Here is a 20933-nt window from a genome sequence, read left to right on the forward strand (position 1 = left end):
AACAATCTAGACAGGCTTTCAGTAAATTGCTTATGGTCCTTCTTTCTCACCGATTTCAAAATTTATTTCCCACCCCCTTCCCTTATCCCAGTACAGAAGTACTGCTAGGCGCATAAAGTCACCTGGGAGCTGGGTACCAAAATTACAGGTGATGCAGTGCTGAGTGTGCCAGACCCTAAGGTCCGCTGCTGAAGGCGAGTGCTGCGGTGGACGAACACACGCAGTGATACACTACTCCAGGTGAGCAGCCCTCTGCAAGTAACAGGGAAAGGTCAAAACCATTCTAGAATTTGACCAAAAAAAAGAAAAAAAATCAGTGGAAAAGATTCAACAACCTCCACTGCTGAGTATATTAAACCCTGTCAGAGCTTTTGAGAGGGTGAGAAACCATGTGTCGCAGCTGTGGCAGCTGAACGACTGTATCCCTCCTGCATCCTATTAGAGGGATTTGTCCCAAGGCTTAATTGGCAATTTCACTATTCCTTTTTTGTTCAGCAGTGTTAACGCAGTTTTTGCTGCCTTTGCTGCAGAGAAGGCACCACCATAGCAGGGCTGCAAATTAGACCGTAGGTGCGTTGCAAATTCCAGGGGTTCGTTTTTCACAGAACGTCAAATCCACCTTTAAGTGCAGAAAGCAGCTGTTCCACCACACTGTGACAGTAAGCCTGCCATACCTTCGGTTAACTTCTGGCACACAGACAGGGACTTAGATCTCTTCCAAGACAGTCAAAGAATAATGAAAAAGCAACTTTGATGCTACCTGAAACCAAACTATTCAAAGCACATTGCCTGCATTCCTCAGCTGCAGGCACCCAGCCAGGACACGGAGATAATCGTTTGGGCTGGCAATGGGGGAGGGAGAAAGGAGTTTACAGACCTGAGAGCTGAAGTACTCTGGTCCAGAAAATCTAGACAGGTTTTAATCTGCAAGGTAGCAATACAGTCGCATTTCTCCCCCATCTCGCTCCCATTAGGTGCGTTAGAGAATTAAAATAATTGCGGACACAGCCATATTTTTTTTCCTTTTTTTGCTTGCCTCTTTTAGCTGTTTCATTGAAAACCAGGATCTACACCAAGCAAACCATTTCTCTCTCGTCTTGCACCGCTTTTCCAACCGTGGCTAACGTTCTCTGTTTCAAGAGGGCAAACTGCCCAGTGTAAAGCTCAGACAACAGTCAAACATTTTACATGGGGGAAAAGTTTCTCCTCATCTTCTTCCAATCATAAAGCACTCCCTGCAAGCCCGAGATTTCATAACCATAATTATCTTACTTTTACGTATCTACCAATATAGGTACATCAACCCAAGATAAATCAGTTCTTTCAATACTGCAGCATCTGTTCTTTGACTTGATAATCTGCTGCAGCAGTAAAGTTTGCACATTTTAGAAGAAAATTCTGTAGTGGTTAAAAAAGGCCCCTGGGACACCGAGCTCTCTTTCTCCTGGTGTTATGAAAGGTATCAGGGGAAAGGGGGAGAGCAGCAGCATCTCTATGTATCCAACGGCAACTTTCTACGACTCAGCCACTTGAGGAAAAGTTCCTGTAAATTTCTTAGTAATTCTAACTGGGGACTCAACTCCACCAATTACGGCAACTTTTGAGTTGCTAACTATAGCTAACATACACTGTTCCAGCTCTTGCATCACATGAACCTAGCCCAAGTCAGGTCTACATGGCAAGAGCAGCAGCAGTCCCTGCAGGCCTTAATAAACTTCCTAAAGTTGGAGAGCCAACAGAGTGGAAAATGGTGTATTTCTGGTTTTACTACCTACCCTACAGCCCTTCAGGACAGCGTGCCAGCAGAATCTGTGTTCTGTTTCCTTTTCAACTTCCAACAAAGATGGCCTTAAAAGCGAGTTGTGCACTATATGAATCGCTACTTCACTGGAGAAGACCAAGCCAAGCGGCATATATTCTGGCCTTCAGCTTTTGCCTCCTTGTAGGCAGGGACCAACAAAGAATACCCGGCAGGCAGGTACCAGACTTTGTCTTCTAGGGCTCTTCGGGCACAAGAAGACGTGACATTAGGAAGCATTTCTTTACAGAGAGGGTGGTCAAACACTGGAACAGGCTTCCTAGAAAGGGGGTCGATGCCCCCAAGCCTGTCGGTGTTTTAGAGGCATTTGGACAATGCTCTTAAGAACATGCTTTAACTTGGTCAGGCCTGAAGTGGTCAGGCAGCTGGACTAGATGATTGTTTCTAGGTCCCTTCCAACTGAAATATTCTGTTCTGTTCTAAGAAGGAAGGCACTCTAAATTGTCTTCCCCCAGTGCTCTGCAAAGTTGAGCAGCGTAGAATGGTGAAACTGTAGAAAAGGATTTGCATTCACAGAAAGGAAAGGGGGGGAAAACCCCACCCCAAAAAGCAGTTCCAAAGAACGTCTTGGGAACTGCAACTGCAAGACTGAAAAAATCTTCTCCATGGTCAACCACAATGGCAGCACAGACAGAAACGAGGGCATCTTTGGTATCTTTGCTTTTAAGAGCAGAGTGTGTGCTAACAGCACAAAAGAGTATAAAAACAGGAGAAAAAAAAAATAACAGCTCAGTGTGCCCTGGCTTCCATGCAGTGTTATGTACTCATTTAGGACCTAACATGCAGTCTGTTTATACACTAAATGCGTATGTAATACAAATAAAATGTATTTAACGAATACCAAAACCATATAAAATAAAAATTTTGGAGAGTGTCTTACCTTTGACCCAATAAGTGTGTACAGCCATTGGATGGTTTCATTATGATTTATTACTCCATTCATGCCATCGACATAGAGCATTATCTGGCCCAAAGCTATTGTAAAGAAAAGAGATAAAATATAATCAGATCAGGTGAATACTTTTTATAATCCTAAGCATTGCTGGCAATTTTCTATAACCAGGGTTTTTCAGAGACATGGGGAGCTCAACTAACTAAAGATGTATTGGGCAAGGTTGTGCTGGACGAAGTCCTGGGCAACTGCAGTAACTTTACTGAATTCATCTGGATGATATAAGCGTAAATTTCAGCCAGGGACAAACACAGACACTTGCTCCTTCCTAGAAGATGCCACATTTTATTGCCCCAACATCTGCAAACAGTATTTTCTACACTTCTTACTGTCGCAAGGGTTCCATCAGCTACAATGCTTTACATCTTGTGAGCCAAGACTTTTACCATTTGTTGCAGCACCATATAATGTTTGGAATTAGTATATTTGGATTGAGTGTTTCAGTGAATTCCAATAACATGAAATTAAAGCAGGGCAGTTAACGCCAATAAGGACAGCAAATATTCACCATCGCACCGTGCTCTCTTGCAAATTAGTTTTGCTTTTAGTGAGAAAATACAACAAACAAAGCATGGTTAACAAAGAAGCATCTTTATTCATTTATTCTAAAGCATTTACAACAACATTTCAAAACATGCTAGTAAAATATTTCATAACAGTAATTCCATAGTTTGCAATCCTGATAATATGAGACTTTCTAGAGACAACAGCTATTAAATCTTTTCTGACTGATAAGGACAGACATTTTTCATACGGATTATGAAAAGTGGATTAGCAAAATTCATCTATCATCTTCAAAAGTTTCCACTGTTAGATCTTCTGCTTTATAGCAGGAGATCAAAGCACAGTGGGATGAAAAAGAAATCACTGATGTAACACCTTTCAGCACAGCCTGTTGGCATAACAACTCAATTATCTAACACACAACCTGACGAGCCCCTAGTACACCGCTTTATGGGGGAAAAAGGAAAAAAACCACAGGGTGAGGAAAATTACAATGTTATTAAACTGCCAAACATATTCCAAATGCTTGCTAACTTTTGCATAGGTTGTGCACAGTGCAGCATCATTTTCCTTGAGGGCAAATTTTCAAAGACATGAATATTAGGCCAGCTCTTAAGTACCTCTATAGCTAAGCAGCTAACTTTCATTTTTACACTGTCTCCTCTTTTTTCCTTTGCTCTAGTTGGTCGACTTAGAGTTACAAATCCCCGAGGTACTAATTTTAGGTACTTAATATTCCTTATCTAATCTGTAACACCAAGCTAGAAGCAAAGTCACCCTACATGGTCAATAAAGACGGAGAAAAAGTGAGCAAGAGGGCTACGGCAAGGAGATAACTCGTATCTTAAGCAGGCTGCGTTGCCGCTGGGGTATGCCGATCTCTCTCCGCTCCTTCTCTCCAGGAAGCAATCATTCACCACCCTCCAGAGACGCACGTCTCAGGTGAATAAAATCAGGTGGGAGGGACACAGGCCCAAGTGTTAAGGTAAAATAAAAGATGTAAGCCAGACAGTAAAAAGAGATAAGAATTACACTGCCTGAATAAATGGCTGCTTTGAAGCATTTCCTTGCAGGTAGAGGAAAGAGGAGAACACTGCTATCCCAGCGGTAATCAGAGAAAGTTCTTAATTCTTGCTTTTACTTCCTTTCAATGCTAAAAAGATTTGGCCCTTCATCAGGATGAGATCCAGTCATGATAAGGTCACCAATTCTTCCCCCTCCCCCCCCTTTTTTTTTTTCCTTGCACATTCTTTGGTTGGGGGTGAAGGGATTTAATTTGAATTTGAAACAAATGTGAAACAAATTTTACTCTTGGCACATGCTTTCCAAATTAATACAGAAATCAAAGACAGCAAAAAGTCTGCTTTTACAGGGAAAACATCCACACAATACAAAATTATTCCACTGCTTATACTTAAGACCGTTTAGACTGGATGCATGAGATCTGGGATGCATTAGCCTTCAGTCTCTTGGAGGTGACTCTTCATAACAGCAATAGGTTAAGGCAAATTAGTGGTCCTTAGAAAGAAGCCAAAAAAGGTTTTAGGGATTCCTGACAATTTTCATCTGCTACCATTAATCTTGCCCCCCCCAACTCCTCCCACCATCTTTTTTATTTTGTTTTCATTATCAATACTACCCTAAAGTATATGGTAGTATCTGTATCTTTCCAACAACAGAATGGGTCTTTAGGTGAAAAATTAGTAACAAATGAAAAAACCACTACTGCTGCTGCTTGAACAAGTGGCCACTAAGTTTCACAGGACAAAGAATTACAAAGGACGCCGTGGAACAACCAAGATGAAGACAGCTTTGCTATGGAGTCAGGCTGTCCACATACAAGCCATGACTCCGGTAATTATCTGCCACACATGAAGTTATCAGCTGCTGACAGACCTTGGCGTGGAGCTTCATATTGCTATTTCCTGTCTTCGGGGATCAGAAAAATGAAAGCAAGACGTGATATGCAGGGTTGAGGAGAAACCAGCTTTCGTTATGAGGAAGAGCAAGTTCGGGAGAATCTCTATGTACTTTGTACAAAGCTGATGCCTTATGAATTCTTAGGAAAGGAAGTCCATGAGAAGACCGAAAAGGAGGAGAATGTTGGTTTTCATACCATGTCAAGTATCTGTGCTGACCTAGTAATCACACAACACGGCAGCAAAATGGAAGAGGCCACCAAAACCGCCACCATGAGAGCAGGCTGGTGGGCTGGAAATTCTCAGGCTCTCCCAGGGCTCGGGTCTGGCTGAGTAGGGCACACCAGTTCTACACTAAATGGAGACAGACTGGCCACTGAGCACTCTACGCTGTTTTATATTCTTTGCAGTTTTTCTACCCAACTGATAGCCTACCTCCCGGCCCATGACCGCTGCAGCTACAGCGCAAACTCCATGCGCCCACCACCCAGCACACACGTGTCAGCATGCACACCCACCCACCACTAACACGCGGGGCCTCGCCAAGAACGGGCACGCTAATTTGCAAGGCAATCTGAGGCTGTTTGGAAGGCCAATCTAGTCCAAAATCATTAAAGTTCGCATTTGTACATGCCTTCGACTGAACTCCTTTTTTTTTTTTTTTTTTTCACTGAAAAATGAGGAGGCTATTTAATCCATTTAATCCCATCTCTCAGCTAACTGGAATTCTTTTTGGAAGTATATCAACAACCTACTTGCATTAGGAAAGCTTGCTATTGTGCAACAGGGGGCTGGGAGAGGGGGGTTTAAATACGGAGCAGACTTAATTTGGAATTTCTTTGTTCCCACTACCCTTGTCAAACCCTTAATCTTATGTGAAAGTAGTGTGTGACTTTACCCATAGCTATTTTCAAGTGGAAAATTGCTGGATTTCTTAGGAAAGGCTTAGGCTAGAAAAGGACAGACCAGCCAGAAACTTCATAGATTTCTGTAAAATAAGAGGTTTAAGAAAGCCTCTAAAAACTTGCCAGTATTGGCACTGATACTCTCCTGGGATCCTTCCTATATAAAATTTACAGGACCAAAGGGGAAAAACTTTAGCACAAAACATAATTACAATGAACATCGCTGTGGTGGGTTGACCCTGGCTGGAGGCCAGGTGCCCACCAAAGCTGCTCTATCAGTGCCCTCCTCAGCTGGGCAGGGGAGGGAAAATAGAATGAAAGGCTCGTGGGTCGAGATAAGGACAGGGAGAGATCACTCACAAATTACCGTCATAGGCAAAACAGACTTGACTTGGGGAAAATTAAATTAATTATCACGAATCAAATCAGAGTAGGGTAATGAGAAATAAAAATTAAGTCTTAAAAATACCTTCCCCCCACCCCTCCCTTCTTCCTTGGGCCTAACTTTACTCCTGATTTTCTCCACCTCCTCCCTGCCAGCAGCGCAGGGGGACGGGGAATGGGGGTTGGGGTCAGTTCATCACATGTTGTCTCTCGTGGTCCTTCCTCCTCAGGGGGAGGACTCATCACACTCTTCCCCTGCTCCACCATGGGGTCCCTCCCACAGGAGACAGTCCTTCATGAACTTCTCCAGTGTGGTTCTTCCCACAGGCTGCAGTTCTTTACGCACTGCTCCAGCGTGGGTCCTTCCCATGGGCTGCAGTCCTTCGGGCACAGACCGCTCCAGCGTGGGTCCCCCACGGGGTCGCCAGTCCTGCCAGCAAACCTGCTCCAGCGCGGGCTCCTCTCTCCACAGGGCCACAGGTCCTGCCACAAAACCTGCTCCAGCGCGGGCTTCCCACAGGGTCCCAGCCTCCTTCGGGCATCCCCCTGCTCCGGCGTGGGGTCCTCCCCGGGCTGCCGGTGGAGATCTGCTCCCCCGTGGACCTCCCTGGGCTGCAGGGGGACAGCCTGCCTCACCGTGGTCTTCATCACCACGGGCTGCAGGGGAATCTCTGCTCCGGCGCCTGGAGCATCTCCTCCCCTCCTGCACTGACCTGGGGGTCTGCAGAGCTGGGGCTCTCACATATTCTTATTCCTCTCTCTGGCTGCAGTTTCTGTGCCTGCAACAATTTCCCCCCCCCTTCTTAAATCTGTTCTCCCAGAGGCACTACCACCGTCGCTGATGGGCTCGGCCTTGGCCAGCGGCGGGTCCATCTTGGAGCCGGCTGGCATCGGCTCTGTCAGACACAGGGGAAGCTTCTGGCATCTTCTCACAGAAGCCACCCCTGTAACTCCCCTGCTACCAAAACCTTGCCACACAAACCCAATACAATCACTTTAAGTCTGCTTTTCCCACCTAGAGTATCAAAAGTTTCAAAGCTATTTCTTGCTCACACACCTGCTCCTCATTTTACTACAAGACTCTTAGAGAAAACAGCAGCACTGAATGAGCAGAAACACTATTTTCTTACAGTTTCCTGTGAGTCAAAAACCCATTAGTCACGGCAAGGTTGCATCTTGTGCTGGTATTTGTTTCCATCAGAATAAGCAAACGTACAGGGTGAAGCAGGCCAAAACCAGACCCCGCTGCCACAGGCTTCAGCTCCCGAGGAAGCTTCTGGCCCAGGTTCATCAGGAGCTTCGTAACCAGCAGCCGCGGTGCATGCGACACGCCGTATGTATACAACAACGGGCGAGCGTGAATGACAGACAGAACTGTGACAACACTACTGGAGAAGAGCCAGCTGCTAAAAGTCATCTTTCTAATTGCTAGTTAAAATCTTGCCATCGTCAATGAGAAATTAAGGGTCTGTGTGATTGCCTTCATTCCATTTGAAAACAGATTACTAGCTTACACACACTATATCCTGGGCACCAAAAAGGCATACTCCATCAAAGCAAACGTCCCAATCAGGCACAAAATTTCAGTATCTCTCTAGTGAGGGATCCCAGGAGGGAGATAATAGATATCTAATATTCGATCACAAAGCACTAGTTGATCATTGTGAAGGAAAAAACCTACCTCACAAACTTTTCCCCACGTTTCCTCACTAGAGAGAGGCAAGAGCTCAGCCACCCAGCGGGACTGCCCTGAACACAAAATCTCCAGCACAGCTCAGCCCCAACACGCTGGATGTCAGGAGCTGCTACTACTGCTTGTAGCACATTCCCACCGACAGTGCTTGCACACGCACCCTTAGGGAACAGCTTATCGTCTCCATAATATCCAAGGATATTGGATAGTGTTTTTCCTGATGAGAAGTCATTATTAAATACAACTTTTGTACCATCCAGCTATTTGAAAACTAACAAAATTGAAGCAGAGCTCCTTGCTTCTGAGAGGTGACATCAGATAAAATAGATGACCTGGCCTCTCCACTGCTTCTGACAATGATCTTACAAAGCAGCACTGTGCCAAACCTTATGACTCACACTCATTCCACAGGACGAGAACTAGCTACATTTTTAGGTTTGGGGTTTTGTTTTGTTTTTTCCTCTGTTACTATTTGTATGGGTTGGTTTTAGCTTCAGTGCAAAATCTGCTGTTTATACACCTATTCCCGTTTCTTTACTCCTGTTGAAGACACCTGTAATGCCATCTAGGAAGATAAAAACAATCTTATTCCTGGCCACAAATGCATGAATATTTTGTTCCTTGTAAAAGTTTCTTTAAATCCCAACTCTTTTCTTAATCTTTTCTTTTTACCCTCTGTTCATTTGTTCTTTCCATTATTACATGCGCGACAGTTGAAACACGCTAAGAAAATAATTTTCAGAACTCCCACATTAACCGTGTACTGAACTTTTATTAACTGTATTAACCAGGAACTGAACTTTCTCACAAAAAAAACACATGGCAGAACTAACGTTATAAACTCCGACTGCAGAGACAGTTCTGTACAGATGTAGAGGTGTTACATTGTTAATGTAAATCAGAAGTTCTCATGCTTGCTGACACTATTTAAAGTCTAGCTTTTAGTCTTACGCAGTACTTCAATAGCTCATAAGGATTTGGAAACTTATGCATGCTAGTTTCAGACCTAAAGTATTATTCGAAGTTCAGATCTTTTGCAGAGACAAGAGGTTTCTAGATCAAACTTAAGGTTCATTTTTTTTTCCATGTACAAACATACAATAAAACTCATCTGTTTTTTAATACTGAAAATGAGTGACAAAAGTGACAACCAGAATTTTGCCCTGGATTACAAGCTCAAGGGAAGCTGCTGGCCAGAGGTCAGCCCTGGGCAAAGCCAAAAGAAACGAGGAAGGCTGGACACGCTGCTCTCCTGGGCAGTCAACACAGCTTTCTGCAGCACGCTCGGGTCCTGCAACGTACATTGCTGGCTGGGGTTATAACCGAGCGGGTACAACAGCGGCATGCCGTAATTTGCCCTTAAAAGCCCTTCTTATTTAAAAATCAAGGTCGAGCTCACCGAGAAACAAAAATCCTTTCTTTGCTTGGCATCTAAAAATGTGCCTTCGCCATTATTTTGATTCTAAAGAGACAGCATGTGTATTTTGACACTTATTATTTTAATCAGTCTGCTAAAACTCCATGCTTAACACCGGGTTCTTAAATGGCACAGCCTAGCAATAGTTTCCACCATCCACAAAATCCCACAGGAAATACTGGAGGAGATTTAGAACACTGACATTCCTGGCACAATGGAGAGACATTTAGATCTGTGTTATTATTATTATTATTCCATTCTACGTAATTGTCCGTCTTTAACAATAACCTTAGTTTTGGTGAACCCCAGGGGCCGCTCACAAAGAAACGCTCTTTCATTGCTGATTACTCCATGAAAACGAAGGGGCACAGGCTGCCAGCTCTGGACTCAGAGCAGAGCTTCAAGCCACCAAGAGTCTGGGAAAACATGTCAACGTTTTGAAGCATCGATGACATTTACAGTCATTTGTGCTGCAGGTACTCAGAAGTCACCCACAAAAACCACAGACAACTACTTTTAGTCCTCAGAAACTGGTTGTTGATAACGCCTCGGCAATAAAGCAGGCATAGAGACCGCAGAGCATTTACAAGCTTAATTACTCACTTTGAAAGCAGGTTGTGATGTGGTCTGGGGAGGGGGAGAGCAGGTCCCCTCTCCTTCCCCTTCCCTTTTTCAGGGAAAGGCACCTGCATGGTCAGTGCCTCCGTAACTCCCTATTCTGAGGCTCCTTAATGAGAAGAGCCCTAGTTACCATTTCAACCTCACACACACACGTCTCCTCCCCCTAAAGCCTACTTCCAAGGGTTCTCTGTGTCTCCAAGGCTCAAGTGACGAGAAGTGCAGCCCTTCCCCAAGGGACGGCCAACACGTGGCAAGTCCAGGACCACAGAAACTTCTTACAGAGGAATTTTCTCCTTTTCGTGTTTCTTCATCCACCCTTTTCTTCTGGTGTTCCTTCCTTTCAAAACCAGCACGCAGCAAGGTCAAAGGGCACAAGGCAGCTTTAATCAGCTCAAATGTTTCTGCAAAAGCTGGTGTTTTATACATACCACGCAACACCTGTGGCAGTGCACAAACCCCACCAAAGCCAAAGGAGCACATCAGAGTTGCTCCTCTTCCAGTATTTCTTTTATGGTATTTCTTACAATTTACTTGAGCGCAAAGGAAGAATAGACTCTCACTTGACTCTGTCAGCGGTTAACCTGCTGAGTGCCTTTTTATACAAACTGAAATCTGGCATTAGAAAAGCTTTGCATGATTAGTCATAATTGTTTTAATCATTTTTTTTATGTTGTGGCCCTTACATTTTAAATGCACTATATTCCGGCACGCTTTACAAGATTAGTGACACTTACCAACGTACAATAAGCTGGGTAAAGCTTACATAGCAAAATGTAAAAACATTGCCTCATTAAAAGGAAATATGTAATTAAAATATCTTATTAATAAATGAGCAAGTCTACTCCAGCATTAGACCACTATTGTGCAAGCTGAGTTAAAAGCATGAAAGTATGAAAAAAAAAAAAAAAAGAAAGCATTAAGGAAGAAGGAAGATGGGGAAAAGGGAAAAAGAAAAAAGGTTAACTTGATGATTTTAAAAGATGACCATTCATCCTCAGTGCTTCATGAAGCAAAACTCCTGTGGAAAAAGAAAATGTGTGGTAGTCCTGAACTAAGATGACATAATATATGGATATATAGAGCTGAATTAAGGCAGCTGCTTCTTAACTGAATCAATATCGGCTGTAACACTGAATAATGTTCTTCCAATGTGTGTATGAAGTTATGTATTTTTCTTAAGAATTTAGAGTTCTAGAGTTTTAAAGGATTTTCTGAGGAGACTTCCACAATAGCCCACAGAACGTCATTTCTCAAGGAGGATACGATGGTGAGATTGCCAGAGAGATCTTGTGAGGTGAAGTATTCTGCAAAAGTACCATGCCAGCGCAGGACACTACCCATGGAAATACTAAAGAATTAATTCCAATGGGCTTACACCCAACTCCCAGCTATGACTTCTTGCACTGACTACTGATGCTACAGCAAAAGGGAAATGGTTTTATTTTAGGGCAGAAATTAAGGTCTGTTTTTAAGGATTAGGTGTCTCTTCTCCAATAAAATAGTTCACACATCGATTTCAGAGAAGACTCATGTTTAAAAGTATTTTAAACTTTTTATAATGGATTTCCCTTGCTTAGGGATCCAAGCACTTTACAACAGCAGTAAAACTGAACCACGGGTTGGATGAGGTTGGACGACACCTCCGGAGCCTGCCTAGTCCAACCCTCTGCTCTAACCAGGGAAAGCCAGAGCAGGTTGTTCGGAGCTCTGGCCAGTTGAGTGTTGAATATATCTCCAGGGGTGGAAACTGCACAGCCTCTCTGGGAAACCTGTGCCAGTGCTCAGTCACCCTCACAGGTTTTTTGGTTTGGTTTTTAAGTTTAAATCAAATCTCCTGTATTTCAGCTAGTGCCCACGTCTTGCCTCTTGTCCTCTCATTATGCACCACTGAAGTCTGATTCTGTCTTCTTTCCTCCCACCAATCATATATTTAGTCCCTCCTGTAAGAGTCAAATTGAATTAAACTGAATTTAAATTGAAGATTAATGCATAGTCAGGAAACAATAACTACACTGAGCTAGAAGTCAGAGAATAAAATTTACCATAAATTTAGCATTAAACTAGCGAAACGTAGCAAGACTCCCAAGTTAAGAAGCGATACCTTAGCCCTTCTATCTGGGAGCCGACTGAGTAATTTAGTCTGGCAATGTGCTAGATTTGATGGATTTCAAGGCCTTTCCCTCTCCATTAATCGTCATGAACATAAGCCTTCTGTCTGTGTAAACAATACTAATCCTGACTTTGAAGGTACAAAGAGGGAAACACAAACCAACCTTTGCAGAATGGAAAAGATAATTTCTGCAGCTCCCTTTCTTGAACTCCTCAGACACCTATTTACCCTGCACAAAGAAAGGTCCCGCAGGTGCTAGCTGTCTTTTATCAATCATTATCAATTACATACAGCACATCAGTTTGGAATTCCAGCATCTCCTTTACATGCCAAAAAGCTAAGCCTTGAGAATGAACTCAGCATTTGGACTGGGAGACACCAGAGTCAGATATGAGCTTGGAAGAAAATGCAATCAAGATTCAGTCTTAGCAAAACAAGATTATTTTGACTCTTAGCCTCTGTGTACCTTTGCACCTGGGGCAGAGAAAACTGAGGGAATACATGAAACCTCTTTTTTTTTTTTTTAACCTATTGTATGCCAATAGGATCTTCATTGACTGCAGCCAGGCGCTTTTGTGGTGATTACGAAAAAAAGCACATAGGGTTCCTGCCCTATGTAGGAAGTAAAGAGAATCAAGGGGTAACACAGCTGGGCTGTTTAACAAACAGACTAACACTAGAGCAGGAAAAGGACATACAGTGGTATAAAAGTGCTCATATACCAAGCATTTTTAGTAATCAACAGTATTTCTTGTTAGTACAACAGTACACCTTCCAGGATGAAACCTGTCAGTTTTGAAGTGAACAAATAATGAATTCTCACTGACTGCTTTTCTTTTTTTCCAGCAAAAAGCAGTGCCACATATCCTAATATTTACATTTTTCCTAAGCAAAAAGGAAGATTCTTGGGAAGCAGAGAGATGAAACACAAGAAAGCCCAGTATTACTGTGTAAGAGAAATAAAAGAAAAAAAGATTAATTCCTGTGCTAGTTGAAACTTTGAACATTGCTTTACCCAGTAGACTTCAGCACAATCTTTGTAAAGCACAAACATTGGTCAATGATGTTTTGTTGTCATGGAGCAACATGTTGCTATTCACAAGCACTAGCATTCCCAAGATTGCAGCTCCTTGTTTTTTAAGCTCAACATTGTCCAAAGTGCTATGCTGGGCAGGTAAACATGGGCCCGGTTTAGCATCCTGAAATAAGAGCATTGCAATTGGTAAGTAAGATAATACACTTAAACCAGAACTTTGGCAGGGAGGCTTATACAGAGTCAAAACAATTTCAGGCGGCATGTAAAGTTACTTCTGCTACTCAAAAGCCAAAAGCCAGTATCCAAAATTCATATATTGTGCCATAAGCTCCCTAAGCATGGGCTGTAAAAACAAGGCACACAATACTCCTGAAGGACAGAAAAGCAACAAAAAGATGAATGACAGTCCCTGAAAACAATAATCCTAGCGCCGGTGTTTCTCATCACTTCCCATGGAGGGTTTTGCAGGAAACAAAGTGTGCCACCAAAAGTGACACTTAGGTAGCCATCCAATTCTCAGTAAAATTCAAACACTTTATTCTAGCTGGTAGCCTAAGGTGTGCTTCGGGAATACCATGTAAGAGCTACACTGAGAACAAAAAAAATAAAAGTAAATTTCTCCAGCTATATTCTTTCTGTATTAAGCTGGTTTTTAATTCTCACATAGTTTCTTCACGTGGCAATGAATTCCAAACAGTGTTCCCTCTTCTCCCAAAATAAGGGACTGCGTGTGAAAGTTTCACAATAGAAGAGGAAACTTTATTTTAAGAAGCACTACAAAATATCTCTACGTAGGTATCATTTCTGCTATTTCTTAGTACTTGTTGCTGAAGTGACACAAGCTACAGGATTTTAGACAAGTGCAAAAGTTCCTATGGAGGGATGCGTCTGCTTTCTCCATCTCAATAGACAGACAAGCAACAAGTGAACCAACAGCACAGAAGTATTAAGACCATTCTGGGGACACTTGAGTAGTTTGAAATGTTGGTGGCAAAAAGATAGTTTACTTTTAAAAATTATTCTTTTCAATACAAACTTAAGATTTCTTAGACCTTTTGTCATCTTGAAACCAACCCATTTAAAGGTCACTGTAGAGGAGCACAGAAAGTCACATTTTTCCTAGCTATATTCCAAACCATCCAAAATTGTTGATGGATACTAAATTAAAAGCTTTCTCCCCTGCTCATGAAGGACTGACTTGAGAGCAGAAATCAGTAAAATAAGAAAGAATTCACTACGCTTTAAGTTCAGCAACTATATTAAAATAGTTCTTAAGCAAAACGGGAGAAGGGAGTATGTCTATTTAAAGCAAAGGCAAGACTGGAAGTAAGGCTTTCTCACAGTGTCTCAGCCTCCTCATCATAGTGTGCTGGCTATAAAAGATTCAAACCAAACAGCCTGAAAATAAAAGCTGCTTGAATCAAGATCTCTGTGACTTTGTCTATTGAGGGATGCATCCCAACATCAAATGATTTTCTGAAAAAAACACATGTCACTTTTTATTCACTGAGCCGCCTTAAAAACCAACAGTGAATATCTCCTTCTAATTTTCTACACTGTAATTACACCATAACAGATGCCAAAACTGAATTCCTGATATACTTTTCAGATATTTATTGCTCTTCAGCATGCTCAGCTTGTCTCTCACGTTTCAGATAGACTCCACCCTGCAGTAATGTGCGTGCCATTAAAGAATTCACTTTCATCTCCTGAATTTATGCTTGTTAGGGCAAATTAATGAAAGCCTTTATTCTTCCAAGTACTAGCTAAACAAAGCCAAAGTCAGCACCAGAAAGCAGATCGATACAACACTTCATTAAATGTGCTTTTTATTCTTTTTGTTTCAAGTGTGTCTGCTGCTATGTGAAATTTAGGGTTATACAGTCTCCTTTCAAATCTCGCAGAGTAAAGAATGTGCTCAAGTCACAAGTTCATATCTTCTGTTTGAAGTGGACTTCCCATGAGAAAAAGGTGCAGGGAAGAGACATCATTGCAAATCCCTTTAAAGTACAGAGCTCACACTTCTCCAAAATATTGATTGAAAATGCTGATTTGTGTCTCTGCTCATTCATCTCAGATAATGAGCAAAGATTCCTTCCAAATTAACTGTAATTCTCTTCTAATCCCTCTATTCTTATTTTTTTTTTTCCCTTCAGCACAGTGACAGCAAGAACTCCTTTGAATACTGAACCCCATCTTATTCCAGCAATTCTTAAAGAGAAACATAGCAAAATCATCTCCACCAGTATCATGCTCCCTTTTCTCCTCTCTGAATTTAGATAGGTGACTAGCTTAAACAGAATGCACACCATCCTCATTTGTACCCCTTCTTGAAACTCTCAGGCAAAGATACATTTAAAAAAAGTATTAAATCCGAATTTTTGATCGACAGAAAGGCAGTTTACAGACTCTCTGCTTTTCACTTTATTTCCTTATCATATTAAAAAGTGAATAAAATAGATTCCGAACAAAAGAAAAATATTTGAGGGTGTAAGCTTTGTTTGATCTAAAATGTGAGGTCTGTCATTGGTGACCAGTTGTCACCTATGTGGTGGCAGGGAGAGACAGTCATGTACTGGCTAAACACGAAGATGAAGGTGGTGGATTGATTCAAGTTGGATGGTCTATGTTTCTTGTTTACCAGTAACTATGTAAATGAGAAAAACGTTTGAACAATCACATTTTATTTCCAAAAACATTTTGGGGGTGATTTTATTCCATTTTGTTGGTATTATTACAACTCAGTGACCATAGCATTATTGGTAATCCTAGTATGAACGCAAGCGTGTTTCTATGACTGTACTGGTCAGCCCCTCATTAGCAGGAGTTATATAGGACCGAGATCCCTGGATAACACTTACACTGAAGATGATGGTGAAGAGGCAGTTTGGAGACAGGGAAGTTTAATGGCTCCTCCTGTTAGTCAGTTCGGAGCAAGGTTGCCGAGGTCTGCTCTGTGAGCAATAACCTTAGGCTCCGCGTGGAAGCGGCTTAATTACTTCCAGACCCAAACCAGTCCAGTAGTATCATGGACACTTCTGCGCAACACTCCTTCAGTAAGTGATGTGGACTGAACCCAAACCATCTGTGCATAACCGGCATAGAAGACTACGCAACTACGGCATAGTTAGTTCACAATCAAGACAAATCAATCATGGGTAATTGATGGTTTCTGGGTACTTAGAAAAAAAGTTTAAAAACCATTAGGCATACAAAATTCAAGCACTTGAAATTTAAGAAATGACAGAATTAAGATTACTGTAGAAAACTTCATTCAGCCTACTTTGTGCACAAACTTAACTACGTCAAAAGCAATTTCAAAAAACATTATTTCTGAGCTTTGGAGTACTACCTCATTCAAAGCAAGTGCTGGAAAATACTGTCTAAAAAGCACTTTCTCAATGTGTGGTCCTAGTAATTTTTTAACGCAAACCTCCTGTGAAGACAGAATATTTCATTTCCTGCAGGGTTTTCTATGATATTCATCAATATAGCGAGTGCTTCACAGGTCTGAATACATTTTCTGGATAGCACCCCAATGAGGTAAAGAAATGATTCTGTTCTGTTCTGCAGAGAAGTTGGCGCTTCCACTAGCTCTGGATGTCACATCTGAGACAGCCGATAATCTGATTTTTGACAATACCTTTTGATACAACAGTACTTCAAGTATCCACAGAAGAGCTGCAACTGAGGTTCGGTTCAGCTCTGTGCAGTACGGTCTCAGATCAGCCCCCCAGAAAACGATGAACACAGGTGAACAGGGACCATAATGATACTTTCTGACAAGCTGAATTGAAATTACTTGCCTAGCAAGTACATTACATACTAATACTATGGCAGAGGTTCAGCTAAAATCTTCCCCCCACGTCAGGAACCTTAAAATGAGTACCACCACCCCCCATTTTTCCCCCTGAACTTTGAGGACTAGGAGCCTTATTTTCAGTGTCTGGAAAACCTGGGATTAAAAACATTGTGTTCCTTTACCTTTTTTTTTTTTTTTTTTTTTTTTAGCTGCTATTCTTCTTTCATTTAAAAAAAAAAGGGGGGGGGGGGGGGGAGGTGTGTAAAAAACCCCACATCATGCCCAAATGGAATGAAAGTGCTAGGTTCATCTCAGTGGGTTTTGGCATTTAATTTAAGAGAATAAATACTTCTCCTATTAGCTGTTTACACACCTTAAAGCAAAACAACAAACAAATCTACAAACCATCTCTGGTTTATAACAGAAGTCATATTGTCAGAAATTGGTTCATCAGCTATGATTCAAAAAGTTCAGGCCGTCACTGCAACAGTACTTGGGAGTTTGAAGAAGCAAGAGCTATTTCAGATGGACAATAATTCAGGTTGATACATCGAGAGGTACTTTGCAGATCAAAGTGTTTTGATATCCCTGAACTACTCTTCCTACGTTCCACAAAACACCACCCACCACCCATCATGCACAGCTCGGTCATCCTCCGATCTATTCTCTGTTTTGGGGACAGTTCCTCTCTTTATCCCTGTTTCCTCAACAGCAGCACTGATAAAATGTCACCGAACTCCCAAACTTTCTCATCGCCCTACCAAACTCTTACAGAATGATGAGCGTCCTGCCGCTCTCCACACCAAACTCTAGCGAGCGAAGATTATGAGATGGGGAGAGACAGAAGACCTCTGATCTGCTCCGGACCACTGTTCCTCAAGGCTGCTGCTCCTATAGCCTCCCACTTGTCCTGGAAGGGCACCTTTAGCTCCAAGCATCCGTTCAACAAATAACTCACCTTGGTTTTGGGGCTGGTATCCTTACATCTCGTAGAATGCTGCAAGCAGCAAGTGCTAACGCTTTGCTCATCATTGCCATCGAGAACAACTTCTGCTTGCAAAATGAAAGGTTGTCAAACAAAATGGGGTAAATTATTTATTGTGGCCACGTAAAACTGAACTCTAAAGTGGGTGTATGCTGTTTTCAGCTGAAAGAGTTCTTGCTTTACACAAAATGATCACTGCTATCTCTAGGGCTTTTGATTTTCTTTCGTAGTTGTAACTGGGAATTAGTTTTCACTAATCTCATCCTTTCTGATTGCTCAAGGCAGAAGGGTAGTCTTTCACTTTTCATACAGCACAAGTAACAGAAAAGTTCAACGTTTAAATATCTGAGTTGCTTTATTGGGGAAGAAAATAAAGTGGAACTGAAATATACTCATTTTGATTCACTGAAATTTATGTTAGCACAAAGTGTAAAAGCAACAGAAGAGCTTGAAAGCCAGTAATTCACATTTTGCAGTCAAATAGCAGAAAAAATAAATGTAAACAGTCGTTATCAGTTAAATAAGGACAGCTGCTTGCTTCTGTGTAAGAAAATCTCAAAGCGCTTTACAAAATCAACATTGCAGTACTATAGCTGATTTAAACCTGTAAAAAATTATTTCACGACCATTGCGTAATAAATGTTACTGTTTTACATCTTCCCAAGAAAATGCTGAGATTCCAAAATACCGCTGTGTGAATCTCCGAGAGCCCCATTTTTGCATATCAACTTGCGAGAGAGCTTCTAACTTGGTTACATAAGTTAGTTGCCTACAATGCATCCCATCCAAGTGACCTTACAAAAAGAAATAAAATATGAAGTGGTGAGAGAAAGAATCAACATTGCTGGTACAAGTATTAAAAAAATAAAGTCTATTCTTTCCCGCCTTCCTTAATCTCATTTCAAGTTTAACATACAGAAAAGGCTCAGAGCCAGAATGCTTATCCAAACTACATAAATCTCTAGACAAACTCTCCAGACTATACGGCCCTGTCCCCATAAAACCTTCCAATTCTTCCTAATGCTGCTTTTCAGCAGGAAAGGCTAGTAGAGAGCTATCTTTTCCCACCAAATCTTCGATCGATCTTTTCCTACCACTTCTTCCCTTATAGGAACGAATCTCCTTCCTTGCAATGTGTTTATTAAATGAAACGGGAATGGAAACCAGCCCCCAAACCCGCAATGACTCCTACAGCAACAAGGTACCCCACACTGCTGCCACGGCCGCCTCTGGGAAAGACCCAGTTAATTCCCTTATTCCCTTCCTGAATTCCTGAGCAGGGTCAGAGGGAGGGAACACCATTTACCACCGTGCAACCTACTTCAGGCAGCTGGTCCAGCTTATAATGTAAACATGGTAACACCTTGGGAAGGTCACTCCGAGGAATGGTAGCATTAGCAAAGCAATTAATTTTGGGTTGACCACGTGCATACTGCCCTTTCGCTTTACTTTCCTCCCTTCCTTCTCCTACCTTGTAGAAGGAAACACAAGGAGGAGTTTTTACTCGTTCTCTGAACAGATATTTTCAGAAGGTAAGAGATGGGGTTTCCTTGAACATCGAGAATGTCTTCTTTTTTGGGATGATTTCCAGCATGATATTTTATTTATCTGTTGCCAAAAGAAACACTTTATAGTTTTCTCATTAGTCAAAGGGCTTTAAAAACATGCTTGAAGGAAATGATCCAACTAAAAAAACCAAGCAAAACCTTTCCATGCACTTCACATGCTCCACGAAAAGTGGCCACTTCGTGGAAACAGCACCTGTAGAGCTAACTCTTCAACCTGAGCTGTGTTTCCCATCTCCTTAAAAATCCTTACTCATAAATGCACATGGAAAAGTCGTAAATCCTCTACGTCCTTCTATCTTCCGACCACTAAAAAGTGAAATACAAGAAAAACGGGGGGGGGGGGGGGGGGGGAAGACAATTTTAAACTCATGAGATTCAACAGTCACCTTTCACTTCTTTCAGAGTTTAATTATGTGACATTTCATAAAGCTGGAGAGTAGAATGTAAAACAGAGACATAGTGAGGTACCAGAGTCCCAGGGTGGATTTCCAAGGTCACACCGAGCTTGCCTGCCCTCAGAGCACTCGACCACTATAAAGCTGAAATCAGATATTGTTGCATTTACCTCCTCTGTCTTCTTTCATCACTTTTTTCCTAAATCTAAACTGCCAACTTTAACAAGCCTTCTGTATACAGCATACACCGTACACATTCCTTATCTAATTTACATGAAGAATATAGAGTTTATAGAGTGAAGAACTCAAAGGCTAGCTGTATTTTATTCTCTGTGTGACACGCTGTCGTGGTGCTTTCCGCTTGCACCTTTTCTACCTCATGTTTCCTTGTACAACCAGTCACAAACACTCTGGATCAAGCAAGGCCAGTCAAGACCTATGCAGAGAACTGGGCCTTCCAAATAGGAAAAAATCTTCCTTTTAGTTTTCCAAACCCACCTACATTAAACACCTACAATTATGATTAAGCGAACAAATTGCAGAGACCTAGAAGATTAGGAAATCTCCAAACACAGATTAAATGCATTATTGCAGCGTAAATTACTTCTTCCAGGTCATTTGTACAGTCCAGCAACGTTTTTTTTTTCCTCCCTGCATCTTGCAGTAACAAATATTTGGGTTTGAGTGTGTTTGTGCACATATTTTTGCTTATAAATATACATCACGTATACAGATGCCTACCTACAGATAAACATATCAAACTGTAAGTATCTGCATTTACACATCCCTTGCAAAATTCAAGTCTTAGAGTATCATAAAAAAA

The 20933-nt window shown here is 41.8% G+C and overlaps 1 protein-coding gene across 12 annotated transcripts in view; it reads right to left on the reverse strand.

The window, feature by feature from the left end:
• The window catches only part of FHOD3 (formin homology 2 domain containing 3), a 392512-nt gene that overhangs the window by 160097 nt on the left and 211482 nt on the right, over positions 1 to 20933 (reverse strand). For all 12 annotated transcript variants that reach the window (XM_049830455.1, XM_049830454.1, XM_049830453.1 and 9 more), the window contains exon 6: positions 2700 to 2794. In XM_049830455.1, the coding sequence (XP_049686412.1) occupies positions 2700 to 2794 (95 nt within the window). The remainder of the gene's footprint in view (positions 1 to 2699; positions 2795 to 20933) is intronic.

The sequence above is a fragment of the Accipiter gentilis genome, chromosome 27, assembly GCF_929443795.1.
Source record: "Accipiter gentilis chromosome 27, bAccGen1.1, whole genome shotgun sequence".
Lineage (NCBI taxonomy): Eukaryota > Metazoa > Chordata > Aves > Accipitriformes > Accipitridae > Astur > Astur gentilis.